Raw genomic sequence first — 23,494 nt, 5'->3', positions numbered from 1 at the left:
AAAACTTCTCAACCTAATTTACCTTAATAGCAAATATATACTAGCTTGACATGATTTTAAAATTAATTCCAGTTACTCTAGTACTTTGTACTAAGCCAAGATCTTAACATTGGTTGCTCTCATTTAAAATGCAATATTGAATTTTTTTTGTAACTGTACTTTGGTTGTTTTTTAAAAAATGATATTTTAAATATCTTTTAACTACTCTCTCTGTTCTGATAAGATCATTATAAAAAGAAATTCCTTAAAATAGAGTAACCATGTGTTACTTTGAGAGTTGAATTTGAACTACAGAATTGTACAAATGGGTTTGTGAAATTAAAGTAACGCACATTTATTCAAAACAAAACTGTGGGACAAATTAGAAATCTCCTTAACAATCACATAATAGTGGTCAGTCAACTCTCTCACAGTTTCTAAAGTTTTATTTTTATCCTGTTTTGTGCTGAAGAGAAAACAGAATATCAAGTTCCTTTGCTGAATTTGATCTTTCTGTGACTTTTTCCCCCAACTATTTAAAAACATTTTCTTTAACTCTGTTTTATCAAGAGTATAGCTAAGCTAACTTGACATCTAGATGTTTCCGGGAGTTGGCCTCTCCTATCTTTTCCTTCTATTGTTTGAAGGAGATGAACTTGCCAAAACAAACCAAAAAATAATAATCCTATGAAAAGTTTGCTGTGAAATCAAATGATAGCTAGTGCTGGTGTAAACAGCGAAGGACTGCCAGTTCTCATGGGAATCAGCTGTTGCAGTGCTTATCTGTGTCAGAAAGCACAGCCCTGCCTAGGTGTAAACCTGATGATCAATCAGTAAATCTTAAGTGTGTTTTGAAGCGTCAAGCATTGAAGATTTGGAGGGACACAATGTAAAATTTGCACAGAAATAGGTTAATTCACAGTTGCTGCCAAGAGGTTTGGGGGTAGTTAGAAATTCCTAGGCGTATTACTTACAGAGAGGGGAACTGAATAGGGGACTACAGTCTTCATGGAGGCAGTATTTTCATTTACTTCCTTGAAGGGCATATGCAAACCTGAAGGTTGAAGACAAAACAGTTTTGGCCTTGTTCCTATCCCCTTCTTTCCTGGGCCTTTAAAATGCGATCTACTAAGGTGAAATAAGAAACTGGTTCAAGTGTGAAAGCAGAGGTTAATTTTCACTGATCAGACTGAGGCAGCACACTGTTCTGTCTAGCATTGGCGTGAGATTACTTTGTTGTCTAGCAGGAAACAGAAACAGTTATTTATTTATTTATTTAAATAAGAGACTGATTCTGTGGAGACCTCTGTAAGACTCTAATCTGTAAAATGATAGTTACTCATTGCCTACAGGCGGAAGGAAACATCCATCAGGTTTTGAAATGAGGAGATTATCACTTACAAGCTTTTATGGGTGGACTAAAAGCACATACGTAGAGAAGATCTAATGACTGGTACAATTTACTCATATATTTTAATATACGCGAGGGGGTTGCCCTTGTGATGAAAAGGGAGAGTTGTGCGTCTCGGTAAAGAACATGACTGGCAAAAACTTCAGTTACTCACTCTCATCCCAGCTAATTGCGTGAAAACGGATCATACAGAGTGATGCATCGTTACTGTTACCTCCTTGTGTGACTCACTGAGCCATACATAGAAGCTCTTCTTTTGAGGAGAATTCTTATTCACAGCAAGTAGGATGTGAAAGCAAGTATTAAATGTCAGACTCATCTCACTATTGTGTTAGAATTTCTTTAGTGACATAAAAATGTAGCATGGCTTGAGAGTAATGTCTTAAATATATTAATATTTGTTTATTGCACTAGTTAATTCTTGGATATTTTGGTACCTGGATTGCTGGTAATGTAAGATAGAAGATGGCTTTTGGAGCATGGTCTTGGTTTTGGGGGATTTCAGTCTTTTTAAAAGCCCTCTCTCTTGAATTACCTGGTTATTCTCCAAATTGATTTTCTTTGTTTTCTTTTTATTCTTTTTATTCTCTTACTGTTGAGTTTTAAATAAACTGCTTGTGAAATCCAAATACGGCTCATAAAGTTGAGACCTTTTAAGATTCTTCTCTCCTTTTTAGAAAGATTGACTTTCTGTAATACCAACAGCATCCTCCCTACATATTTTGCATTCATTTGGTACCTCGAAATTTAGACTGTGCTTTTCTTGCCAAGAAAGTCTAGCCAAGGTTTTCTTCAGGACTTCAATGACTACTGCTGGGCCAGTGTCCACTTCCTTATCCCCAGATGAACTCTTGCCTGACAATTCAGAGCTCTATTTTTCTGGTGCTTTTTAAGCCAAAGTTAAGTTACTATGTTCCATATCCCCCTGGTGCAGTAAAGTACGACATTGTTTATTCTGCATCTCTGTTGACTCAGCTTTTACTTTAAAACTGCACTCAAGGTTTCTAAATATGCAATGGGAACTTTCTCACTGTTTTGTGATACTGATAACATATGGGAAAAGCAGTATTATTAAAATAATTATTCCTGTGTTTTGTTCCAGGTTCTGGGATTTGAAGTTGATACAGTGAACTCTGTCCAGTTTTCAAACCACACAGGTAAAACATTTACATATATCTTAAGACACCATTTCATGTTTATTCAGCTCTTCTCAACATGTGGCTAACCTTATCACATGACAGTGGAAAGGAGCTCTGTCTTCCAGTTTTCACTGCCATTTCCAGGATATAGGACAGAAATGAAATTTTCATGAATCACTGAAGTCAGTGGGTTTGGATGAAGATATGATATGACATGGTAATGTTCTGTTCTGCTACTTCAGGACTTGAGTTTGTTCTGTTAGATGGTAATCTAAGTGTCTCAGGCAGTAAATTAACACAAATCTGGCCATCTACACAGACAACCCTGCAAGCAGGGGAATCTCCAGTATTTTCTGTGTAGTATGGCCCTGTGAAGCTCATAATCACACTACCAACCCCCAACATCAGAGGAATACTGAAATAGATGCAACCTCTCCTCTCTTTATGCGCCCACTCAGAGGGCTGGCAATTGTCTTAAAACTACGTTGGAGGGGTGGTCTGGGATCCTTTCTGTTTGGATTCTGAGCCTCAGCATGATGTGCTCACAACACACTTTCAGACTTCCTAGCATTCACAGTGCTAGAGAACTTTTTTTTTCAAATGAAAGGTTTTTTTAAATTTATGTTCATTTTAATAATGCCTTTCACCCATAATGGATCTTCAAGTGACCTGCTGTTCTTGAATCAGTAGAAATAAGTCTACCCTGCCAGGCTGGTGGCAGGTTGTTTGAGGAGAGATGCACTCCAGATACATTCTAAAGAGTTTTTTAAAAAAAAAAAAAAAAATTTAGGAACAAATGCTGACTTTAACATCTTGGGGGGAAAAAAAAAGAGGTATTTTCCTGAACTAACAAGTATAGCTTTGGCAATAAACTGCTAATTTTTGGAACCTAGAACAGACCAGTAAGCCTCTTTCAAAGGGTTAAAGCATGTTCCTAGCATGGAGAAAGCTCAATGTCAGCAAGGTTTCATCCTGAGAAAAAGAAATGAATATTTCAAGGGCAGCTAGAAAGCCGATAAAGTCTGCTTGTTGAAAGCATAGAAGTAATAATTAAACAAAGGGTATGGATGTTTCCTGGATCAGGTGAAGAAGCTGCTTATTCTGCTTGTAACCTTTTGGCACAGTACAAAGGTGTTTTCATGTTTGTAAGAGATGTTTAGACCTGATTTACATTTCTTTAATGCATTTAACTCTGGAGTTGAGGATTTCTTTTTTCTTTAGCTTTTGATAACTGTATAAAACAGTTGTAGTCTCTAGAAATGAAGCTATGTGCTCACCTGAAATAATCAACCAAGTGGTCAAAATGGATAAGAGATTTTTCTTTTGTTGGTCTTTGGTTTCAAGAATAAATCAAATTTATAGGATGTTAAAGCTAAATAAAGTTTTTATTGGACCATAAGCTGAGTGTGCCTGAAGGCAGACAAATTACGTTATCAGCAGAATGACCAGATTCTTGAAACAGAAAACAGGGTTCTTTTTGGTAGTATTGTGTTTGAAGAAAGATTACTATAACTTTGTGCAGGGTTTGGCAGGCAGGGAAGATAGTAGAAGGAACAATAACTTGGTGGGGAGGGGTTTGTTTTTTTGTTTTTTCCTAAGGTGACCTAAATGGACATTCCAAAAGTTGTAAAAATGGCTCTAGGATTGCAAGACTTTAAAATACTTAGAACTTTTATCTGCTGGTGTTTAGGAGTCACAATATTGTGCAATAATCTTTCATTTCTAATATATTTACTGAAGACCATCAAGATTAAAGAAAAGAAATGGGTATTGTGAGCTTTCAGAAAAAATATCCGAATGTTGTAATTGTTCCAGTAACTGTTTGGCACTTGGCAAAAGTAAATGTAAGGAGGATGTAGTCTAAGTCCAGTTGTCTTTGCACCTCTTCTTTGAGTGACATGTAGGAGTATACATTACTGTCCTTGTGTGGAGACTTTCCCAAGCTTGGACATCTATGCCTGCTTTCGCACAAACTTGCGTTAGTACCTGCATGTCAGTGTATGTGCAGTCTGTGCCCTTGAAGGGATTAATGAACAAGAACTGCAACGCTGGGCTCTGACTTATCTGGAGCAGTACTACGATACCCAAGAATCAAGTACTGGATAAAATGGAGACAATAACTGTTGTTGTTTCTTCAAGAATAATAACTTACCAGAAGTCATTCTGCTGCATGATCATAATTAAAGCTGAAGGGCAAACTTTCGTTTAAAGGCTAGCCGTGAACTCTAGTTTATAAAAGGATGCTACACGCTTAAGAGAACGGGTAGCAAGTGTGTGGACAGGTAGCAAAGGTTTTGGACATGGCGTTCTTTCTTTCCTCCTCTCCTTCTTTAAACTGATCTTGTCAGCAATAGGTAAAACGCAAAGAGAATTTATGACTAGCAGGCTTTCTTTAATGAGTCACTATTGCTTTTTTTTTGCTTTTTTCTTTTTTTTTCTTCTTTTTTTTTCTTGCCCTGTCTCTAAATCATTAAAATACCACTGGCCTATTTGTGCTGACTCCTGCTCGGAAAATTCAGCTTTCTTTATTCTGTGATAATCCTGAAATCCTGAAAATGTGTTTTAAATCAATACCTCATAGGAGAACATTTTGTCAAGTTATTTGGTGAGGAATGTTTAATCTATGATTAGAGTGACTCAGTCTTGAATGGCATCATGCTTCATGTACGAATAAAAGAAGTTGTCATGCAACCTACAGAGATTCTGTGGATTTTATTCTATTCTATTTTACTATATTGCTTGCAAGAGAATTATATATTCCGCTGTGCAAAAAATACAAATCTAATTTTAAAAATTTATTTTACAGTTGGTTTTGGGGGGGGCATTTTTGCTTCTTAAGGGTATTTGAATTTTTGTTTTTAATTAGTAGATTAATTTATGGTAAGCATATAACATGCCATCCATATCTTTGAAACTGTTCCAGACATTTTTTTTTCTTTAAGCAAAGCACTTTTGAGTTCTACTTAGTGGGTGTGTAGTGGGTGGCTGGGTTGGCTGGTAGATCTGATATGTGAGAAATTATAATTATGCTTTGTTGATCTGATTCTTCACAGCCTACCACCCCTAGTCATTCACACCTGTGTTGTGTGTGGGGCAGGGGGGAGGACCAGGGAGGGACAAAATTAAAAAATCTCTGCTCATGCCTGAGAGTGCTTGCATTTTACACCCACATTACCTAGTTGTAAATGCTCTGGTTTCTGCTCAGTGGAGAAATCAGTACTGTATTTCCGAGTTTCATTTAATCCCTCCTGGTAGCTAAGAGTTGAGAAGTGTTGGCACAGAATTTTAGACAAGGTTGTTTGCCAGAGTTTGCGTGTGAATTTTGTGCCACGGCTGGGACCAGATTGCTAATCATATGCCTTAAACACAAGATCTTTCTTCCTTTCCCCTGTGCAAAAAACATAGCTATTGAGACCACTTAATACAGTTTTGCACCACAGGAGAAACTCAGAGCTTGGAACAGAATGTCTTGAGCTGGAAAACAAAGGAATCTTGCATGCTTTGCTATTTTAAGTGGTAGTTTTATTTGCTTTTTTCTTCTAGTGAGCCTGGGGTTTTTCCTTTTCTTTTTGTTGTTGCTTTTCAAAGTGACGCAGAAGCTTATAAATACATTCCAAAGGAAAAAAATGTACCAAAGGAGGAAGACAAGGGAGAAAGTGTGTAAAACCACCTTGGGTTTAGTATTGGCTGCCTCTTGTGGTATTTTTTTCCCCTTTAATACAGGTGAACTAAGACCTTTCCTTGGAGAGTAATGAGTATGTTAATCATTTTAAAGGCAAGAGGCATCGTATCTTACAAATTTTTTTTAATTCCTTTGTCTGCTTAAAAGCAAATATGTAAATCTTACTTAAAATAAATGTCATATCTGAGATATGTAGAAGGGGCATACAGATGTTCTAATGCTTATTTTCATCTATGTGTTTAAATCTTCTATTTAATCTCCTAGATTATGCTGTCAGTTTGAGCCAAGTGCAGTGTTTGAGAGCTAGGTCATGATCTGTGATGTTCCCTTTGCTCTATCAGTCCTTCACTGACCAAAATAGTTTGGTGGTTTTGCAACCGACAGTAGGAAGACCCATCTTTTTTCCTGTATGGAAAATACAGTCCAGAATAATGTCCAAGATAAAAGATTATTAATTTGATCCAGCTGCTATGCTTAATCAGCCAAGTCCCTGAGTGGGATGCAGTTATTTTGTCAAGTACAAACCGCTTAGTCTTAAGTTCTCATGGCTGTGCTTTTTACGTAGTATGTGCAAATGGTTGAGTACTGTGAGATTTCAAACTTTTGTATTGTTAAATGCCACAATGGAAATATTGTTGCACGGCAGATGTTATAGTAAGTGGGCAGTTAGACATAAGACTTAAAATCACAAAATGGTTGAGGTTGGAAGTGACCTCTGGAGACAGTCTCATCCAACACCCCTGCTCAAGCAGAGTCACCTAAAGCACATTGCACAGGATCGTGTCCAGGGCAGGTTTTGAGTATTTCCAGAGAAGGAGACTCCACAACCTCTCTGGACAACCTCTGCCAGTGTTCTATCACTCTCAAAGTAAAGAAGTTTTTCTCTATATTCAGGTGGAACTGCTTGTGTTTGTTTGTGCCCATTGCTTCTTGTTCTGTCGCTTGGCACCACTGAAAATAGTCCAGCCTCATCCTCTTGACACCCTCCCTTAAGGTTTTTGTGTACACTGATAAGATCCTCTCTCAGTCCTCTCTTCTCCAGGCTAAACAGACCCAGTTATTGCAGCCTTTCCTCATGAGAGGGATGCTCCAGGCATCTCTAATCATCTTTGTAACCCTGTGCTGGACTCCTCGGTACTCCAGCTGTGGCCTCACCGTGACTGAGCAGACAGACCGGATCACCTCCTTTGACCTGCGGACGACACTCTTCCTATGCACCCCAGGATACCATTGGATTTCTTGGCTACAGGGACACGTGGCTGGCTCATGGTCAACTTGTCCACCAGCACTCCCAGGTCTTTCCCTACAGAGCTGCTTTCCAGCAGGTCAGCCCCCAGCCTGTACTGGTGCATGGGGTTATTCCTTCTGAGGTGCAGGAACGTGCACTTGCCCTTGCTGAACTTCACGAGGTTCCTCTCTGCTCAACTCTGAGCCTGTCCAGGTCTCTCTGAATGACAGCACAGCCTTCGGTGGATCAGACACTCCTCCCAGTTGGGTATCATCCGTGAACTCGCTGAGGAGGCACTCTGTCCCTTCATCCAGGTCACTGATGAACAAACTGAACAAGACTGGCCCCAGCACTGACCCTTGGGGGACATCACTAGCTACARGCCTCCCGCTAGACTCTGTGTCGCTGAGCACAACCCTCTGAGCTCTGCCTTTCAGCCRGTTCTCAGTCCACCTCACTGTCCAYTCATCTAACCCACACTTCCTRAGCTTGCCTAGGAGGATGTTATGGGAGACAGCGCCAAAAGCCTTGCTGAMGTCAAGGTACAGAACATCCACTCCTCTTCCCTCATCTGCCCTGCCAGTCACTCCATCATAGAAAGCTCTCAGACTGGTTAAGCTTGATTTTTCCCTTGGTGGATCCATGCTGACAATGCCTGATCACCTTCTTTTTCTCCACATGCTTGGAKRTGAYATCCAGGGTGAGCTGTTCCATCACCTTTTGAGGGGTGGAGGTGAGGCTGACTGGCCTGTAGCTGCCTGGGTCCTCCTTCTTGCTCGTTTTGAAGACTGGAGTGACATTGGCTTTCTTCCAGTCCTCAGGTACCTCTCCAGGTCTCCACAACCTTTCCAAGATGGTGGAGAACGGACTGCCAACAACATCTGCCAGCTCCCTCAGTACCTTTGGGTGCATCCCATCAGGGCCCGTGGATTTGTGGGTGTCAAGTTTGTTTCAGGGATTCTTAACTGGGCCCTCCTCCACCAAAGGAAAGTCTTCCTTTCTCCAGAGTCTGAGGTTCCTGAGGGCTGGCCTTAGAAGTAAAGACTGATGTGAGGAAGGCATTCAGTAACTCTGCCTTCTCTGTATCCTTTGTCACCAGGGCCCCCACTCCATTCAGCAGCGAGCCCACACTTCCCCAACTCTTCTTTTTGCCACTTGTGTATTTGAAGAATCCCTTCTTGTTGTCCTTGACATCCCTTGCCAGAGTTAATTACAAATTGGCCTTAGTCTTCCTCTTGCAGTTTCCTCTTGCAGTTCCTTAAATGCTCATATTTAGTGATGCAGCAATAATGGTAATATTTCAAGGAAGCTGACTTTCCTTTGGGTCTTGCAAGGTGTGCAGTGCAACTTTGTACCTTCAGTTCACTTGGTTAACTGAGAAAAATGACCATTTCCAATAATCATCTGTAATTCCAACCATATTCTTGATTTTTCCCAAAGCCTGCTAAGCAGTTAAAGGCTGCTGTTGACATTCCCTACTAATTAGCTTTGGGTTTAGGACTATGTGGTGCTGTTGTATCGCAGTGTCCACCTGGAGTTTTGCTGGACCTTACTAGTGTCTTTTACCTGTTGAAAGAATCCCTCACCCTCTTCCTCGGACCCCAAGGTATCAATTCTTCAGTTAGTGAAACTCTTTTTAAACACAAGCCACTGGCTTTTTCTTCTGTTCCTCTACAGAAGCTGCTTTTTTGGCTCGAAGTTCCACCATAAGATTTAGATAAATCTAGGGTGATAGGATTTGGCTCTTTGGTTCGTTATGTTACATGAAGTTACCCTGGGAAAAGGACTTGGGGTGGTTTCTACCTTGCTGCCAGATAATTCAACTCCAATCTAGTGAAGTCACAGTTCTCTGCATATCCTGTGAAGGTTTTGCCCTTTTCCTTCTGTTTGAATAGCTGGGTCTTCCCTCAGGGCTTCCAGAGGGTTATTCTCTTCCAGCTATTATGCGATCAGATTTTGTGTTGTATCACATTTGTTACCAGGTAGTAAAATAGATACTGTTGGAAGCCTTTCCTGTAGAGTTCACAGTCTTCTTGCCTAGGTAGGCAAGTTAGAAGTACTTGAGCAAGAGCTGAGCCGCTACCTAACCTTTTGTTCATGTAGTTACTTCTCTCCCCTTCCAACTTCAATGATAGCTGTAGGAATGGCTTCCAAGGGATCTGGAGATCATCTGGACAATCTATTGTAGTTATTTTTGTGGCCATATGTGCTGTAAGATGAATGACTGCTCTTTTGTTGGCTAACCTTGATTTTGGGGTGAAAACTGCACTCTCCTAATGTGTGGAAACAAATTAAGCTTCATTGATGAGTTTCACTGATGGACACAATGGAATAAAAAGGATTGCTGTGTCCCAAGATGGGCTGGCTTTGCATAGCTCATAAAAGTAGAGGTTTGGGTAAGAGGGAAAGGTAGATTAGGTCCATCTAAAGATGGCAGATATGACAGAACAAATAGATGCATATGTATTAAATAAGCCAAGTGCTTGAGTCAGTTGGAATTACGCTTGAAGTGTGCATAGATGTTAGGCATTGTCATTTTGACTGTTGTCACATTCTGAATGGAACTACAATCCTAACAGGGGAATCCTCATTTTGTCCATTTCTTCACAAAGTTTTTTTTAAAAAATGTGTGCTAAGGAGAAAATCCTCGTGGCTAATGTGAGTCAGTCCCTTAGCCAGCTGGCATAGAGTAATCTTTTAGAGGCTAGGTTTTTGTGAGACGAGGAGAACAAAATGATCCATCTGTTCTCCCTACTGTGGGTGTATTTGCATTTATAAAAAGGAAATCTGAAAAATGTGCTTACTCCAGGCTCTAGACACCTTTTGGCAGTTACTCTAATGATATAGTTTAGAGCTCTAATCAAAGCCAACAGCTTTTATCACAGAATTTTCTAATTCTAAATGAAGGAATTAGAACAAACAAATGACATTCCATTGTCTCCTCTAGAAGATCTCTCATGTAACGTTTCACTTTTCAAAATTGCAGTTAAGAGATTGGGTTTTTAACACAACTTGAATTTCTGCAGATTGGACAAGCTAAATTGTGGGGCCCTCACATAATTTCTTGGAGGAAGCCCCATTCTTGAATAGAACAGAGAGAGAGCTGCTGTCTGGATGGGCAGGCTTTGATGTTATGGCACAAGATGCATTTACATTCTTCAGTATTTAGAAGCTGTCAAGAAAGTTTCCCCCCACCTCCTCGAGAGTTACCATTCTTGGAGCTTGGTCCATTGTCTGTTGAAACAAGTCCAACTTCTCCCAATAACTTCAGCTTCCATCCACTTCTCAGCCAAAAATGTATACTTAAAATTCTTAGAGATCATTTCAAGGATAACAGGGTATGGCTATTTTGTGTTCATAGTAAGAATCCTTATCCATTTACTCCCTCCAGGCTCCTTGGCATTACAAACATGCTATTTTTGGAAGACAGTCTGTCAGATGAAGATGGTGATGGTGAAGCAACATCTCGTGACAATGTTCTGCTGTGGTCACTATTTTCCTTACATGCAGAACCCAGAGAAAGCTTTATCTGACAAGGAGTGCATCAGTGCTGTGTATCTGTGTTCAGATAGGGTGACTCACAAGCCTGTTTTCTTCCAAGTGAAATTTAGGCTCTGAACTGCTACATGCTGCAGAGTTTATATTTGGTGATTAAGCTTGTCGTTTAAGAGTCAGTTTCTTGTTTATGGTGTAAAATAACAAAAAGATATTCTGACACCCTCCCCCAGTGAAGACTGAAATATATGTCTGTCTCCCTCCCAGCAGTTCTGCTAGAAAAGGAATAATTGTCAAAGCTCCATGGGGAAACTTGCAGGAGTGTCTGTGTGTGCTTCGCTTTATTTGATGATAAATGGGCAATCTGAAATTCCAGAGTAGTCATGCTAGTTCCTTTGGGAGACAGGAGGTGCTAAGAAGAAGCTGCACGTGTAACTGTTCTGCTGACAGCAGCTTTCGTTCAGCAACAGTTTTACAAGAGAGGAGGTAGAAACGCCTCCTGGTGCTAATGTCTGATACTGTCCCTCCAAGTGTGATCCTAAACAGGAAGTCTAGCTCTTGAAAAATTACCTGGCTTTTATTTTGCAGGCTACGCCCACTGGAAGGGTCAGGTATTAAATTCAGACGAACTTCATGAATTGTATGAAGGACTTAAGCTGAACAATGTCAACCAGTATGATTATGTACTCACAGGTAAGAGCTTGTCCTTTTGGAGTTCCCGTGAAATGTACACAAGAACAAAGATTTAAAGCACATCCCTCCTTGTTCCAAATGAAGCCATTACATTTTCCCTTCTTAAGTTCCTCCTGCAGTTTCAGTTGGATGCTACAGTCTTAACCACTTGTGCTATATAGTTTGAAACAGCTGGTGTTTTCTGGTGTGAAGGTTAACTGGGTGGGTAAATTCATTCCTTTGTCATGCCAGTCTTGTCCAGGCTTAGTTAATGTGTTTGGAGGGATGCTAAGGAAAAAGTAAGAGGAAAGTCAGAGTATTACTTTCAAATTTATTATGAAGATGTGGGTTAACCCTTCCTCCTAAATTTGTAGTGCTAGTGCTCTGTGGTATAATAGAAAACTTGTATACACAGTTGACTATGCTAATTTTTCCTGCTTGATCTTTAAGAGAGAGTGCATTGGGTATGGAGCAGAGGGTAAGCAGGGCTGGATTCTCTTCTCCACTCTGTCATGATATTTCTTGATCTTTGGCTTTTGTCACTGAATAGGTCCTTCTACCTTCTCCAAGCAGGCACAGTTCTCCAGCACATAATGACTTTGTGCAATGTCTTCCTTTGCTTACTACTAGGTACTACCTGATAATAAGCAAAGGGACCTTCTTGTAGAACGCTTTATAGAAAAGAGATATTACGTGTGCAGTTTCTATTACAGACTGCTTTTCAATTATCAGATTGCCTCTTCTCAGGTATAGGTTACTGATCAAATTCCACCTCTATAAGGACTGTATGTCTGGGGTAGATTTTGATGTTAAATTTTTTTTAATAGTGAACCATCACTTTTAAGAAGGTAAATACAAACTAATAACTGGATCTGGTTGATTTCACAGCTTCCACATGTGGAGAAGTGCTTTATACACAGGGAAGACTGGAGGCTTTGACTGTATGGGTCTGGGGTTATGACCCCCAAACAATCATCCTGTTGTGAAGCATATGACATGTCTGAAGAGTTATTTTCCTTTTTATTTCAGGGACTCTCCATAAAGTGAAGGAGATAATAAATTGCAAATAAGCTGAGCTTAGGTTAAGTAATTAATTTCAACGGAACTGGGGTTTGTGTGATTGAAATAAAACTGTTGCAGTGCTATAGCACTGTTGTTAGGGTCTTGAGATATAATGAAACCTATTTTCAGCTTTCTTTACTGCTAAGCCTAAAAAGGAGAATTTTATTGGTATGTCAGCCATTGCTCTAAAATGTTGAAGATTACTTCTCTTCCATTACATTAATGTGTTGGACTGTATCACCACTAACATTAATAATAATAAAAAACCCTGCTTCTGGCCAGAGTATAAGAGAAGTGTATGGAATTTAAGGTGGTTTTTTTTATTTGCCACATGATAAATCGTGCTAATTCAGACTGGTGAAGAAAAGGAATGTTCTTTCCTTTCAGTCTGACTTTTTTATATATATTTGTGTTCAAGCATTTTGAAATTTATGAGTGCTTCTTCTACAAGGTACTTAGTAAATCAATTTTTAAGGTTGAATTTGTGGATGAGCAAGCACTGCCTGGATGTATCTTTCACCTACTTATTCCAGAATGAAATACTAAAATTCCTTTGCTCTAAAAATGCATTATTCCAGAGAATGGGAAATAGGCAGCATTCCTATCCAATAAAAAGAAAGAAATCATGAAAATTTACAGTAAAAGTGTCTTTTTTTTCCCCACTTCCCTTTCTCCCCTCAAAAGGGTATACCAGAGACACATCATTTCTTGCAATGGTGGTGGATATTGTCCAGGAGTTGAAGCAGCAGAATTCTAACCTAGTATATGGTAAGGATGTGAATTACAATCTTTTTTGCTTTATCATTATATATGCCCATTATTTTCACTGTTCAGGGTGAAAGCACTGTTCTGACATTATCCTGCATTTCTGATCTGACAGGCTTCAGCTGAAACTCCAGTGAAACTTGAATTCAGCACTGCTTAAGTGTTGAGGGAGTTGGAGCCTCTCCCCTTTTTTTAAATTCTTTTTGATGTTATGCCTTTCAATATATTTCTTGCATTATAGCAGCCAAAAGAGAATGTGCCCTAAGGCACAATATTGTATATTGTCTGTATCAAAGATGGTCCCGTGAAATCCCATCTGGCTGCTGCTGTTTGTAGTTCAGTGGTGTAGGCTGGAAGTGGTGGTAACTGAATCCTCTTTGATTTCCCAGTCAGACAAAAGCAGGATAGGCTCTTCTGTATCGCCCTGACATAGTTTCTTGTTAAATCCCAGAAAAGGTATCCTATTGTGTCTTACAAGGTTGAAAACTTAGCTTAAACTCAAAGAATTTTTTAATTTTGATCCCTTGTGCCGTGATTACCCAGAAATGCGCAAAGAACAACAAACTAACAGCAGCCATCATTAGCATGTCATGTCAGGCTTAAACCATGAGAAAAGACTCCCATCTTTTATTCCTGACTGAGTGTGTCAGGACGTTTCAACATTACCAGTGTAGGCTTGAACTGAGCAAAACTTGGAGAGTGACAGAGCAAAGTTGGTGAGGATTTGCAGTGAATAAAGAGCTGTAAATGATGGTTTGAGCCTCTCATGTTCAGGTTCTGTCAAACCATATGGTCAAGAAATGTCTAGAATGATTCACCGGAACTGAAAAGTTTAGTACTGCGTGTTGTGATACTGGACTTACTGGCAGTTAACAAAGCAGAGTTCTCATTTTGAAAATGTAATAAAGGTATCTTCATGAGTTTGATTTTTTTTTAAAACGTTTATCAAAACTGTTGTGTTCTCAGGTTCTCCAGAGCCCTGTGCTAATAAGTGAAAGCTAGAAACTATACTTTGTATGAGCAGAAACATCTAATGGCATAGAACAGGAAGGAGGTAGTTAGATGGTGAGAACAGAACTGGGCTTGTAAGATTCTTTATACTTAATAAACAGATTATATTGTATGGAAAATGCTTTTAAAAAGTAAAAATGAATGACTCTCTTGTAACTTGTGGAAGCTTTCCTAAATGCTAACTGGACATTGATGAGATACCTTAGGATTTTTCTTTTCTTTTTTTTTTTTTTAATCTTGCTGAAAACTCTTTTAATGCAATGAACAATACTCCTTGTATAATACAAGGCTAGGCTGTTTCCAGTCTTGCTTTGAAATTGAGGGCACTAAGAATATGGTATTATGTCATTTGTGATTCTGAACCTGTGCCAAATATTTTTTGTTATTGTGACAGGTATAAGCTTATGTAGTTTGGCCAGGATTTTCTTTTTGCTTCATAATACATGTAATTTTGTTTTTTCACAAATACTAGCTTCCGTGTTTCTTTCTCGCCATATTAATATTCCAGATTTTGGGTTGAGGAATAAAAGGGAAAACTTTCTGCTTCTTTCATAATAAAAGCCCCTTCAGAGGGTGAGTGCAACCCTCTGACACTTATTTAAAACACTTGCGCTACTCTTTCAGGATTGCCAGCCACCAATTACAAATTTCTGATTGAGTATGCTGCAAAAGCAATGTGAGTATATAAGCTGTCAAAGGACGATACTATAACATAGCCACTACTGTTACTTAAAACTTCTAATCCTCCAGGGTGTCTATGATTGTCTCCCATTTCTAAAGCTAGATTTACTCTCTGTTACAGTATGCGATCCAGTGATGGGTGACAAATGGAATGGAGAAGGTTCTATGGTTAGTACTTATCTGCTTGGGTTCTGTATGCAGTGAATATTTGCTATAGAGAGATGTATAAAGTTTTAAGATTTTTTTTAAATACCAAAACTAAGCTACTTTAGCTAGGTGTGGCCTTGGATCCCATCATCACTTTTGTACTGTGGTATCTTGTATTTGAATGAGTTCAGTATTTGGGAGGAATGAATGAGGGCTCCATAGCCCTGGGACATATATTTAACCCTCTGCTGAGACAGCAGGTAGAACACACCCTGACAGCAGGAAAATATCCCCATGCTCCTCACTCTATTGCCCACTGGAGTTTTCTCATCCTCTATCAAGAGAGCTGTTTTGGCTGGTAGCCTTGCTTGCGTTGTCAGTGAGCATGTGAATTGACATACCACTTGAACCTAAACGAAGATGACTTTCTTCATGTGAGATCCAACAGTTGTTAGGAATTGGGCTCTGATCTGTGACAGAAAGGTTGTGTGTGCCAAGACCAGTCTGTGTACTGACAAAGAAGCATTCATTTTTAATCAAAACCAGCCAATAGTTTCTGTGGAAAAAAATGTAGTGTGGTAAGACACCAACAATAATAATGTTTTATATTTGCTTCTGCCTTAGCTAGTCATGCTTTATGAATTACTCCTTGTCCTTGTACCTTTTTATGGTTTACCTGCTCATAAAACATCACATAAAATAGCATTTAGTAATAAATTTGTCGTTGCTGTTGTATTCTTATTCATTCAGTTTACATCTGGTGCAGTATTTATTGTCCTTGGCTTTTTCTAACAAGGCAGAGATCTAGCAGGTGCAGAGTCACCTTGCAAAGCCCTAAGGAGACATCATAACCATGGGCCTACACCATGGCTATAGCATGGAAGGCAAGATAGATGGAAGAAGAGGAGAAAATTTTAGCATGTGGCCCATTAACTCATTTCTGTTGTTTAAAGAAAAATTTAAAAAATGATTATTAAGAACATCTTGACTTAGAGGTGAATGTGTGTTGCGTTTCTGTCTAAAGGCTGGGTCCGTGTGACGTCATCACTTCACCATGGCTGCATGGCTGAGCTCAATATCAGTAGAGTGGGTGTTTTAGTAGCACCTTGCAGTTGGCCCTCTGATAGGGTTGCATCTGTTGCAAATTTAATTGCAGAGGGAGGCAGTAACATGCTTGCAGGTTTACAGATGGACACATGCCCCTTGCTTTAAGTAGTGTATGAGCCTAACAGAAAATGAAGAAAGCATAGATAAAAGGGAGTATTGATCATGGTTTAGCAAATGGGATGCTGCTGAAGAATATCAGCTACTAGTAAGCAGTGAACTTTCATAAAGGAGTTTGTTAAATTGAGTTACAACAGGACTAAAGAGGATGAGATGAATCCTGTACCTACCTAACTAGAACTCATAGCTGAGCTCAAGTACGTGACAAAACAGCTGATACTTGCCATTATACTTTTAAACTTTATTTGAATCTGAAGATCGTACAGGCTGGTAGGCTCCTGCTATATCTTAGTGTGTGTTACCTCCTTAGATACTCAGTCTGCCTTTGCTAATGGAACATAGTTAGCTAAAGAAGATGGGATAGAGTTGAGACAGGAAAGGAGAAAGGGGAGCATTGGCCCTCATTACTTGAAGAGATGATTCTGTAGTCTGTGAAGTGTGTTAGTAGTTCCTTAGACTTGTGTACAACACAAGCAAAATATTTTAAATATACTTACAACTGCTTTACAGAAAACATTGTACTGAATAATTTACCAATGTGATCTCACCTTCACACATATGAATGTACAGCACACCTAGACAAATGCACTGAAAGAAGGAGACAAAAAATACATGAGTGAATGTTACTTGTTCCTGAGTCAGTCTGCAACACAATTAATATGGGCAACACTGAGGCACAGAAGGGCCTCCGTACTATCAGTGCAGCGACAAAGTAGTTTCCTTTGGAGGTAAGGACATGAAAAAGTGTTCCCTGTGTGGGCACTGTATTTCCTGATCATGCTGCTGTGTCACCTTGCTGATGGGGAACCCCAAAATTCTTCATCCAGGCACCACTTTCATCTAGTGCTACGAGCTTGCACCCAGCTGCATAGTGATGCTTCCTATTGCCTCCCATGAAGAAAGGGTTAAGCAGTACTGTCACCAAACAGAGAATGCACTGACACTGTAATTCCTTCTAAATATCAGTACACTAGGAGCTTTAAAGTTATTAAGTGACAGCATGAATGGCAGTTCAGGAAAGGAAAGTTACACTTCCACATCTGATACGGCTGCTGACATTTGATTCTATTTCTTTTCCCCTGCTAGTATGTGCCCAAGGATCTTCTCCCTGTCTACAGGGACAAAGTTGTTCCTGTTGCTGATATAATTACTCCTAATCAGTTTGAGGCTGAGTAAGTACTCATTTCCATTTTTATATCCAAATAAACCTGAGAAAAAAAGCAGGGAAGACTGACATACTCTTTTATTCATCTCAGTATGATACTGTATCTGTGTATGTGTTGGGCTTTGATTTTTAGCTGTTACTTCTAAGTAGTACTCTTCAGCAAACTGCACTGTTCCATACTGGAAACAGTATAAAAACCCAGAAGTTATTTGAGGAATATAATTCTTTTGTTTTCTCCAGTCTCTCATTTTCATGATTACTTTTCATTGTCTCCAGAGACCTGTATCTGGGGCTGGTCGAAAGAGTACCTCTCTTCCCTCTTAACCGTTCCTGGGAAAATTTCAGTTTTGTTATCCTGAAAAACAATAAAAATAGTGTCTCAGTCCCCCCCAAAATTAAATTTAAAAAGACCACCGTGGCAGCATCTCAAAGGAGTTGAGAATTTACATGCCTCATGCCCACCCTGTCTTCATAGCTGAGACTCTTTGTTCAGGAGCTAATCTCATATGCTACAGCACAGGCTACCCCCCTGAAAGGAGGGATACCCACATAGGAGATGGAGAGAAGATACTTGCGAGGTAGTCTTATAACACAGAGATCTTTACAGTAGACAGGTTAGGACTGGTAGGAATCTGTGTGAGAAGCACTGTATATCTGTGCACATAACTTTTCTAAAGACGGTAGTCTGGTACAGCAAACTCCTTCATGTAGCTAGCAAATTACTTAGGGCTGTATTGTGCAGTCCAATCATCCTTTCAAAGACTGAACATAGCAGTAATTGCCTGGAGCGCATGTACTCTTCTCAAACTTATGTTTCATTTTTCAGGTTACTCACTGGTAGAAAGATTCACACAGAAAAAGATGCTTTAGAGGTAAGTAGGTAAGGAATACGCAAGATCTCTGTCGGTATTTCTACCTACAATGCTGCTGTTTGTCTCTAATCCTGAAATTAATTTAGCCACTGTTCTTTCTCTCCATTCATTATTAAAGCTTGTGCACTCCATGCGCAAAGTACTTCTAGTGCCAGACTTATGAAGAAACTTTCTGAAGTAGTTACAAATGAAGGCGTTGCAGTGATAACAATGAGTAAGATCACTGTGAATTTGTCTTCCTGAAGTGTAAGAAGGAAAGCAGCAGCACACATAGCAAGTGTCAGAGATGTGGAAATGCACTGGTTGTGGTGGAAACCTCTGGTGAAATTCAGAAAGTAATGTCTGGCAACAGAAACCCGTACAAGCAGCTCCCTCTGCTGTCCACATGGGACTTAGGCGAATGCAAAGCTGTCTGTTAGGACAGCCGTGCCTCATTCTCCCAGAGGAGCTACTTGCAAGGAAGAGAGCTTGCTAGTAAGCTTGTACAAGCTTACAAGATAGACTCTGAATCCTCTTCCCAGAGTTTGCTGCTGTTTTGTTTTCTTAAATTAACTAAGAGAGGATGAGACCTGGGTTGCAAAAGGAGTGCACAAACAAGAAACCAGGCTTGGAGTGATGCTTTCAGGTGCTTCCTGGTGAAAGGCAGACAGATCCACAGTGGTAGTATTGATAGCTGCTGTCATAAGCATACAAAGATGGTTGATAGACTGCAAATGTGCTATGCTGAGGTTTAAGGGTTTACCCTTTTACACGAACTCAATAAATCTAAAAAGCTACAGAGCCTGGTGATGAAGAACAAAATAGGAATGTGATTTTATGGATATTTTAAGACGACTGTACTCTGTTTCAATGACTGTGGTCAAGTGCTTTCATAATGGACAGACATTATTTATTCCTGTTTGCTTTTGAACTTCAAAGGAATGCAAAATCTTTAAACAAATAGCAGCGGCAGTGGCACCCAGGAGAGTAACTGAGCTCTATCAGCCTTAATATTTGTTGTTTTTTCCTCCAGCAAAGTTATGTAAACATATTTTCACAGCAAAAGCAGCTCCAAAAGTCAGGTCTTGCTCTCTCTCTCTTTTTCTGTCTCTCTCTTTCCCCTCTTTCCCCTCCCTCCCCCCCACAGTTTTATGTTCCCACACTGTGCTGGAGCAAGGGAGAATCACTGTGCTTCATGCAACTAGCAACTAATTATAGGTCAATACTGCTACTCTCATCCTTACAGGAGAACCACAAGCCTGAGTACAACTGTCCTTCCACTGTTAGCTGAGTAGCCACTAGTTTTAGGTTTCTATATTTCAGTTGCAAACATGAGTTGCTTGTGCTAAACAATTTAACAAGTCTGTCAATCTGCCAGTCTATCTGACATATGCTTGCAAGCTCTCTATGATGGATTTTTTAAAATCTCTCTAATATGAATAGAATCTTACTTAGGAATAGGAATATTTTTGAAATAGTTGCTTGCAGGATGTATATATTTTTATATGTATGTCTCTTCAGCTGCATGTCGTACATAGGTTTATCCTTCTGAGTAATAACCCATGCTGGAACTTGTCCCCTTCAGAACTGGCAGGAATTTCGCTATTGATTTACATGCTAGTTCATTTTGATTTGTTGCTTTAGCAAGACCAATGATGACAATATAGTTGTCTAATATGGAATCAAATATGACCTAATATTAATGTCAAGGGGCTGAATGCTGCAACTAGAAATTCCAATGATCTTTGGTGAACTGCCAGTGAGAAATGAAACTGAGCTTACTGTTTCTTCATATAATGATTAGGTAAGCATCTGCAGGTGGACTTACTGCTTCTTTTAAAATCCAACCCAGTATCTGTGCAAGGAGGTCTGACAGCTGAAGAAATTTTCAGGCTCAAACAAGAAAAAAATGCTTAAGAAAGAGATTCAGAATGGCAGAAATAAATCCTTATCATTCAGCTGCTCTTGAGTCATAGCTAGGCTAAGAGGATTTTTAATTAAACTCTTCTGAGAGAATTAACATTTTATCTGTGTTTTTATGCTAAACCTATTACTAAAGTCATTCTTTCCTCTGTGAAATCAAAATCACTTTTGTAGCAACCAATTGTGATGTCAAAAGCAGAATATTAATGGTTTCAAGTGAGGAACATGCAAAGAGGAAATGCATCTACAAACATAGGTAATTTACAGATGTAAATTTGAGTTTTGAAGCAGAATGAGAAGGAAAGATTGAGACAGACACACTCATGCCTCTGATTTGAGTTCTTTAACTCTTTTCTTTGTTTTTACTAATTTTTTAAAGAGTGACCGTATGAGACTTTGTGACCTGGATTTATTGTCTCTCTAGCAATTGTTTTTCAAGATGTCAGCTCAGATGCATTTATCTGTGTATTTAGTCTCTACTTCTCTTGCTAGTATTTTCTGAAAATGTAGTGCGAACAAAAATTCGAATCGCAGCTGAAGTTGGAGTATTTTTTTCAGAGGAGCATCCAAAGATAGTACAAATAGAGATGCTTGTAGATTTTAAAAAGCATATACATTTAAACACTAATGTTTTGATTCCCATATTTCAAATGAATCGCTCTAATTCAAGTAAATTCTCTTAGTAGGAATTGTTGTTTTCTCTGTACAAAAGACTCTAAAATCAGATGTTTGTCAAAAATCCTCAATAATATGAATGATTCAAGGCTTCATTAACACGTATTGCAGTCACTGATTCCTGCCTTTTTTGCACATGGAAAGGTAATGGATATGCTGCACGCCATGGGACCAGAAACTGTGGTGATAACAAGCTCAGATCTACAGGCTTCTTTAGGAAATGACTACCTAATTGCACTGGGAAGCCACAGGAAAAGTAAGTCATGAATTCCTTCATTGAAATGCCTTTTTTAACCTGTTCTGTGCTCTCAGTCACTTTAAGAAGCAGTGGCTTCATCACACCCATCTGTAGTGCAAGGAAGTAACCCATCTAAGTGAAATTCTTCTACAGTAGTGTCAAGGAGTGTCAAGAGCAGCACTGTTTTATGAGGGGAGGGGAGCTGGAAGTTGAGGGAGACCACAGCACAGGCAGAGGACTGCCCTCACTGACAGGGTGCAGGTCTGTAGATCAGAGCAGGGATGATGATGACAAACAGGTCCCACTGACAGTCCACTGATCATCAAAGAAAGGGGAGACAAATTAGATCTGAAGTCAGGCTGGGAAATCCAATCAGCAAGACAGGACAGCAGGGCTAGGCACAACTACATCTACAACATAGCTCAGGCAAGGATGGCTGGGCCTGAGCTTCCATGCAGCTTCTGGGCCCATGGGCGGAGAGTGCATGGGTGCAGCTCCCAGGTGAGGCTAGTCAGGGCTGTTAAAGCCCCTGTGAGTTGCCCTAACATGTAGTTGGGGTATAAAACAGAAAATTCAGATACTTTATATATTTAGATGCTTTTATAAAAAGTTACACTGTCTTATTAACAAATTGCTTCTGCTCTGGTGAGTTATAACATGTCCTTCTGCTTTTTCCTTATATTCCTTTCTATGTGGTCACCAAGATTGACTGTGTGTTTAGGCTGTCACAGATTTTTTTCGTATGAGAAGTGCATGTTTGTGTGAGATGGTAAACTGTTAGGTAAACATTTATATTACTAGTGTGGTATAAATCTGGGCATCATGTTCTAGGCTGCTGAGAGAAATAAGTGTGTTTAATACAGATTCTACTAAGTACCACTCTAAGTGATTTCTTATCACTTAGTACATATCAGGTCTGCAATGGGTCTGATTAGTCCAATGGCACATGAGTTAAATATTCTCTGCTGATGTCTACGGGTGCACTTGTGCCTCCATACAGCCTAGAGATGCTCTAGGTTCTAGTCTGGGATGCGCTATCTAGGGCAGTCTGCATAAGCATGTGGCTTCCAGAGCATGCTGCTGGTGATGTGTAGATGAAAAATAGATAGATTGTGTCTCTATCCTCTCTGAAGACAAAGCTGCCAGCTACCTTCTTCCTCTTAGTGTACAGTATGCAAGTTGTATGCTCTCCCAGCTTGGCAAAGTTTCAGAAGGTTACACATTTTAAAAGAACTAGAACAAACTTTACAGTCCTCTTCAGGATCTTTAGGTTCCAAATAACATAGGATTTTGAATGTAGTTATCACTTTTAAATGTTAGTAAATGTTATTGTATTAATTGCTGGATCTGTTACTTAACTCTCTGTCTATGTTGTAGCTAAAGCAGATGGTACCAAGATGACACAAAGAATTCGAGTGGAGTCTCCTAAAGTGGATGCTGTCTTTGTTGGAACAGGAGACTTATTTGCTGCTATGCTTTTGGCATGGACACATAAGCATCCAAACAATTTGAAGGTGTGAAAGAGGTTATTAGTCTGTCTGCAAGTCTGGACTATAATGTTTCTTTTTTTGTTATTTTTAATCTGTGACATTATTTAAAGACTCTCTTCAGTTTTTGTTTTGTTTTTCTCCTCACCATCAGAAGGGGGAAAACCAGAATTTTCATTCTTGCCACAAAATTTTTAGGTTGTATAAGCTTGGGTGACCACATTTCAGTTATAGCTCATGTTATCTTTTTGTATAGTCTATAAAACATACTTTGTAATTTTGCCAATTAAGACATTCTTCTCTCTCTACATAGTGAGAGACTGCATGTATTTTGTTCCTAATATCTGTTTGGGGAGAATTAAGAGATTCTAAAACTTTTTATTTCCCAAAACTCTGTTACTCTGTTTGCCTTTATTGGTTTGAAGAGAATAACTCATTAATTCTCTTTGCACTTCTGATCAGTCATGCTGACCACTTTAATATTATTATTTCAAAAGCACTGCTATTAAACTGGGTTGCTGAAGTGTTATTAAAATCTAAATATATTCTGTTAATGAACAGGTGGCATGTGAAAAGACTGTATCAGCCATGCAACATGTTCTGCAAAGGACCATTAAGAGTGCAAAAGGTAATTACTTCAAACCTTGTTCCCAAATTTC

General features: G+C 39.3%; 1 protein-coding gene across 1 annotated transcript in view; it reads left to right on the top strand.

The window, feature by feature from the left end:
• The window catches only part of PDXK (pyridoxal kinase), a 42,752-nt gene that overhangs the window by 9,321 nt on the left and 9,937 nt on the right, over nt 1–23,494 (top strand). The window contains exons 2-10 of the mRNA XM_085297952.1: nt 2,493–2,547; nt 11,523–11,627; nt 13,353–13,436; nt 15,247–15,293; nt 17,583–17,668; nt 18,488–18,533; nt 21,255–21,366; nt 22,726–22,862; nt 23,397–23,463. Coding sequence (XP_085154078.1) covers nt 2,493–2,547; nt 11,523–11,627; nt 13,353–13,436; nt 15,247–15,293; nt 17,583–17,668; nt 18,488–18,533; nt 21,255–21,366; nt 22,726–22,862; nt 23,397–23,463 — 739 coding nt within the window. The remainder of the gene's footprint in view (nt 1–2,492; nt 2,548–11,522; nt 11,628–13,352; nt 13,437–15,246; nt 15,294–17,582; nt 17,669–18,487; nt 18,534–21,254; nt 21,367–22,725; nt 22,863–23,396; nt 23,464–23,494) is intronic.

This window comes from Rhea americana, unplaced genomic scaffold (assembly GCF_003343005.1).
Source record: "Rhea americana isolate MKP2758 unplaced genomic scaffold, rheAme1 scaffold_132, whole genome shotgun sequence".
NCBI lineage: Eukaryota > Metazoa > Chordata > Aves > Rheiformes > Rheidae > Rhea > Rhea americana.
Note: the sequence above shows the minus strand (reverse complement) of the source record. Positions and strands in the feature narration are given on the sequence as shown.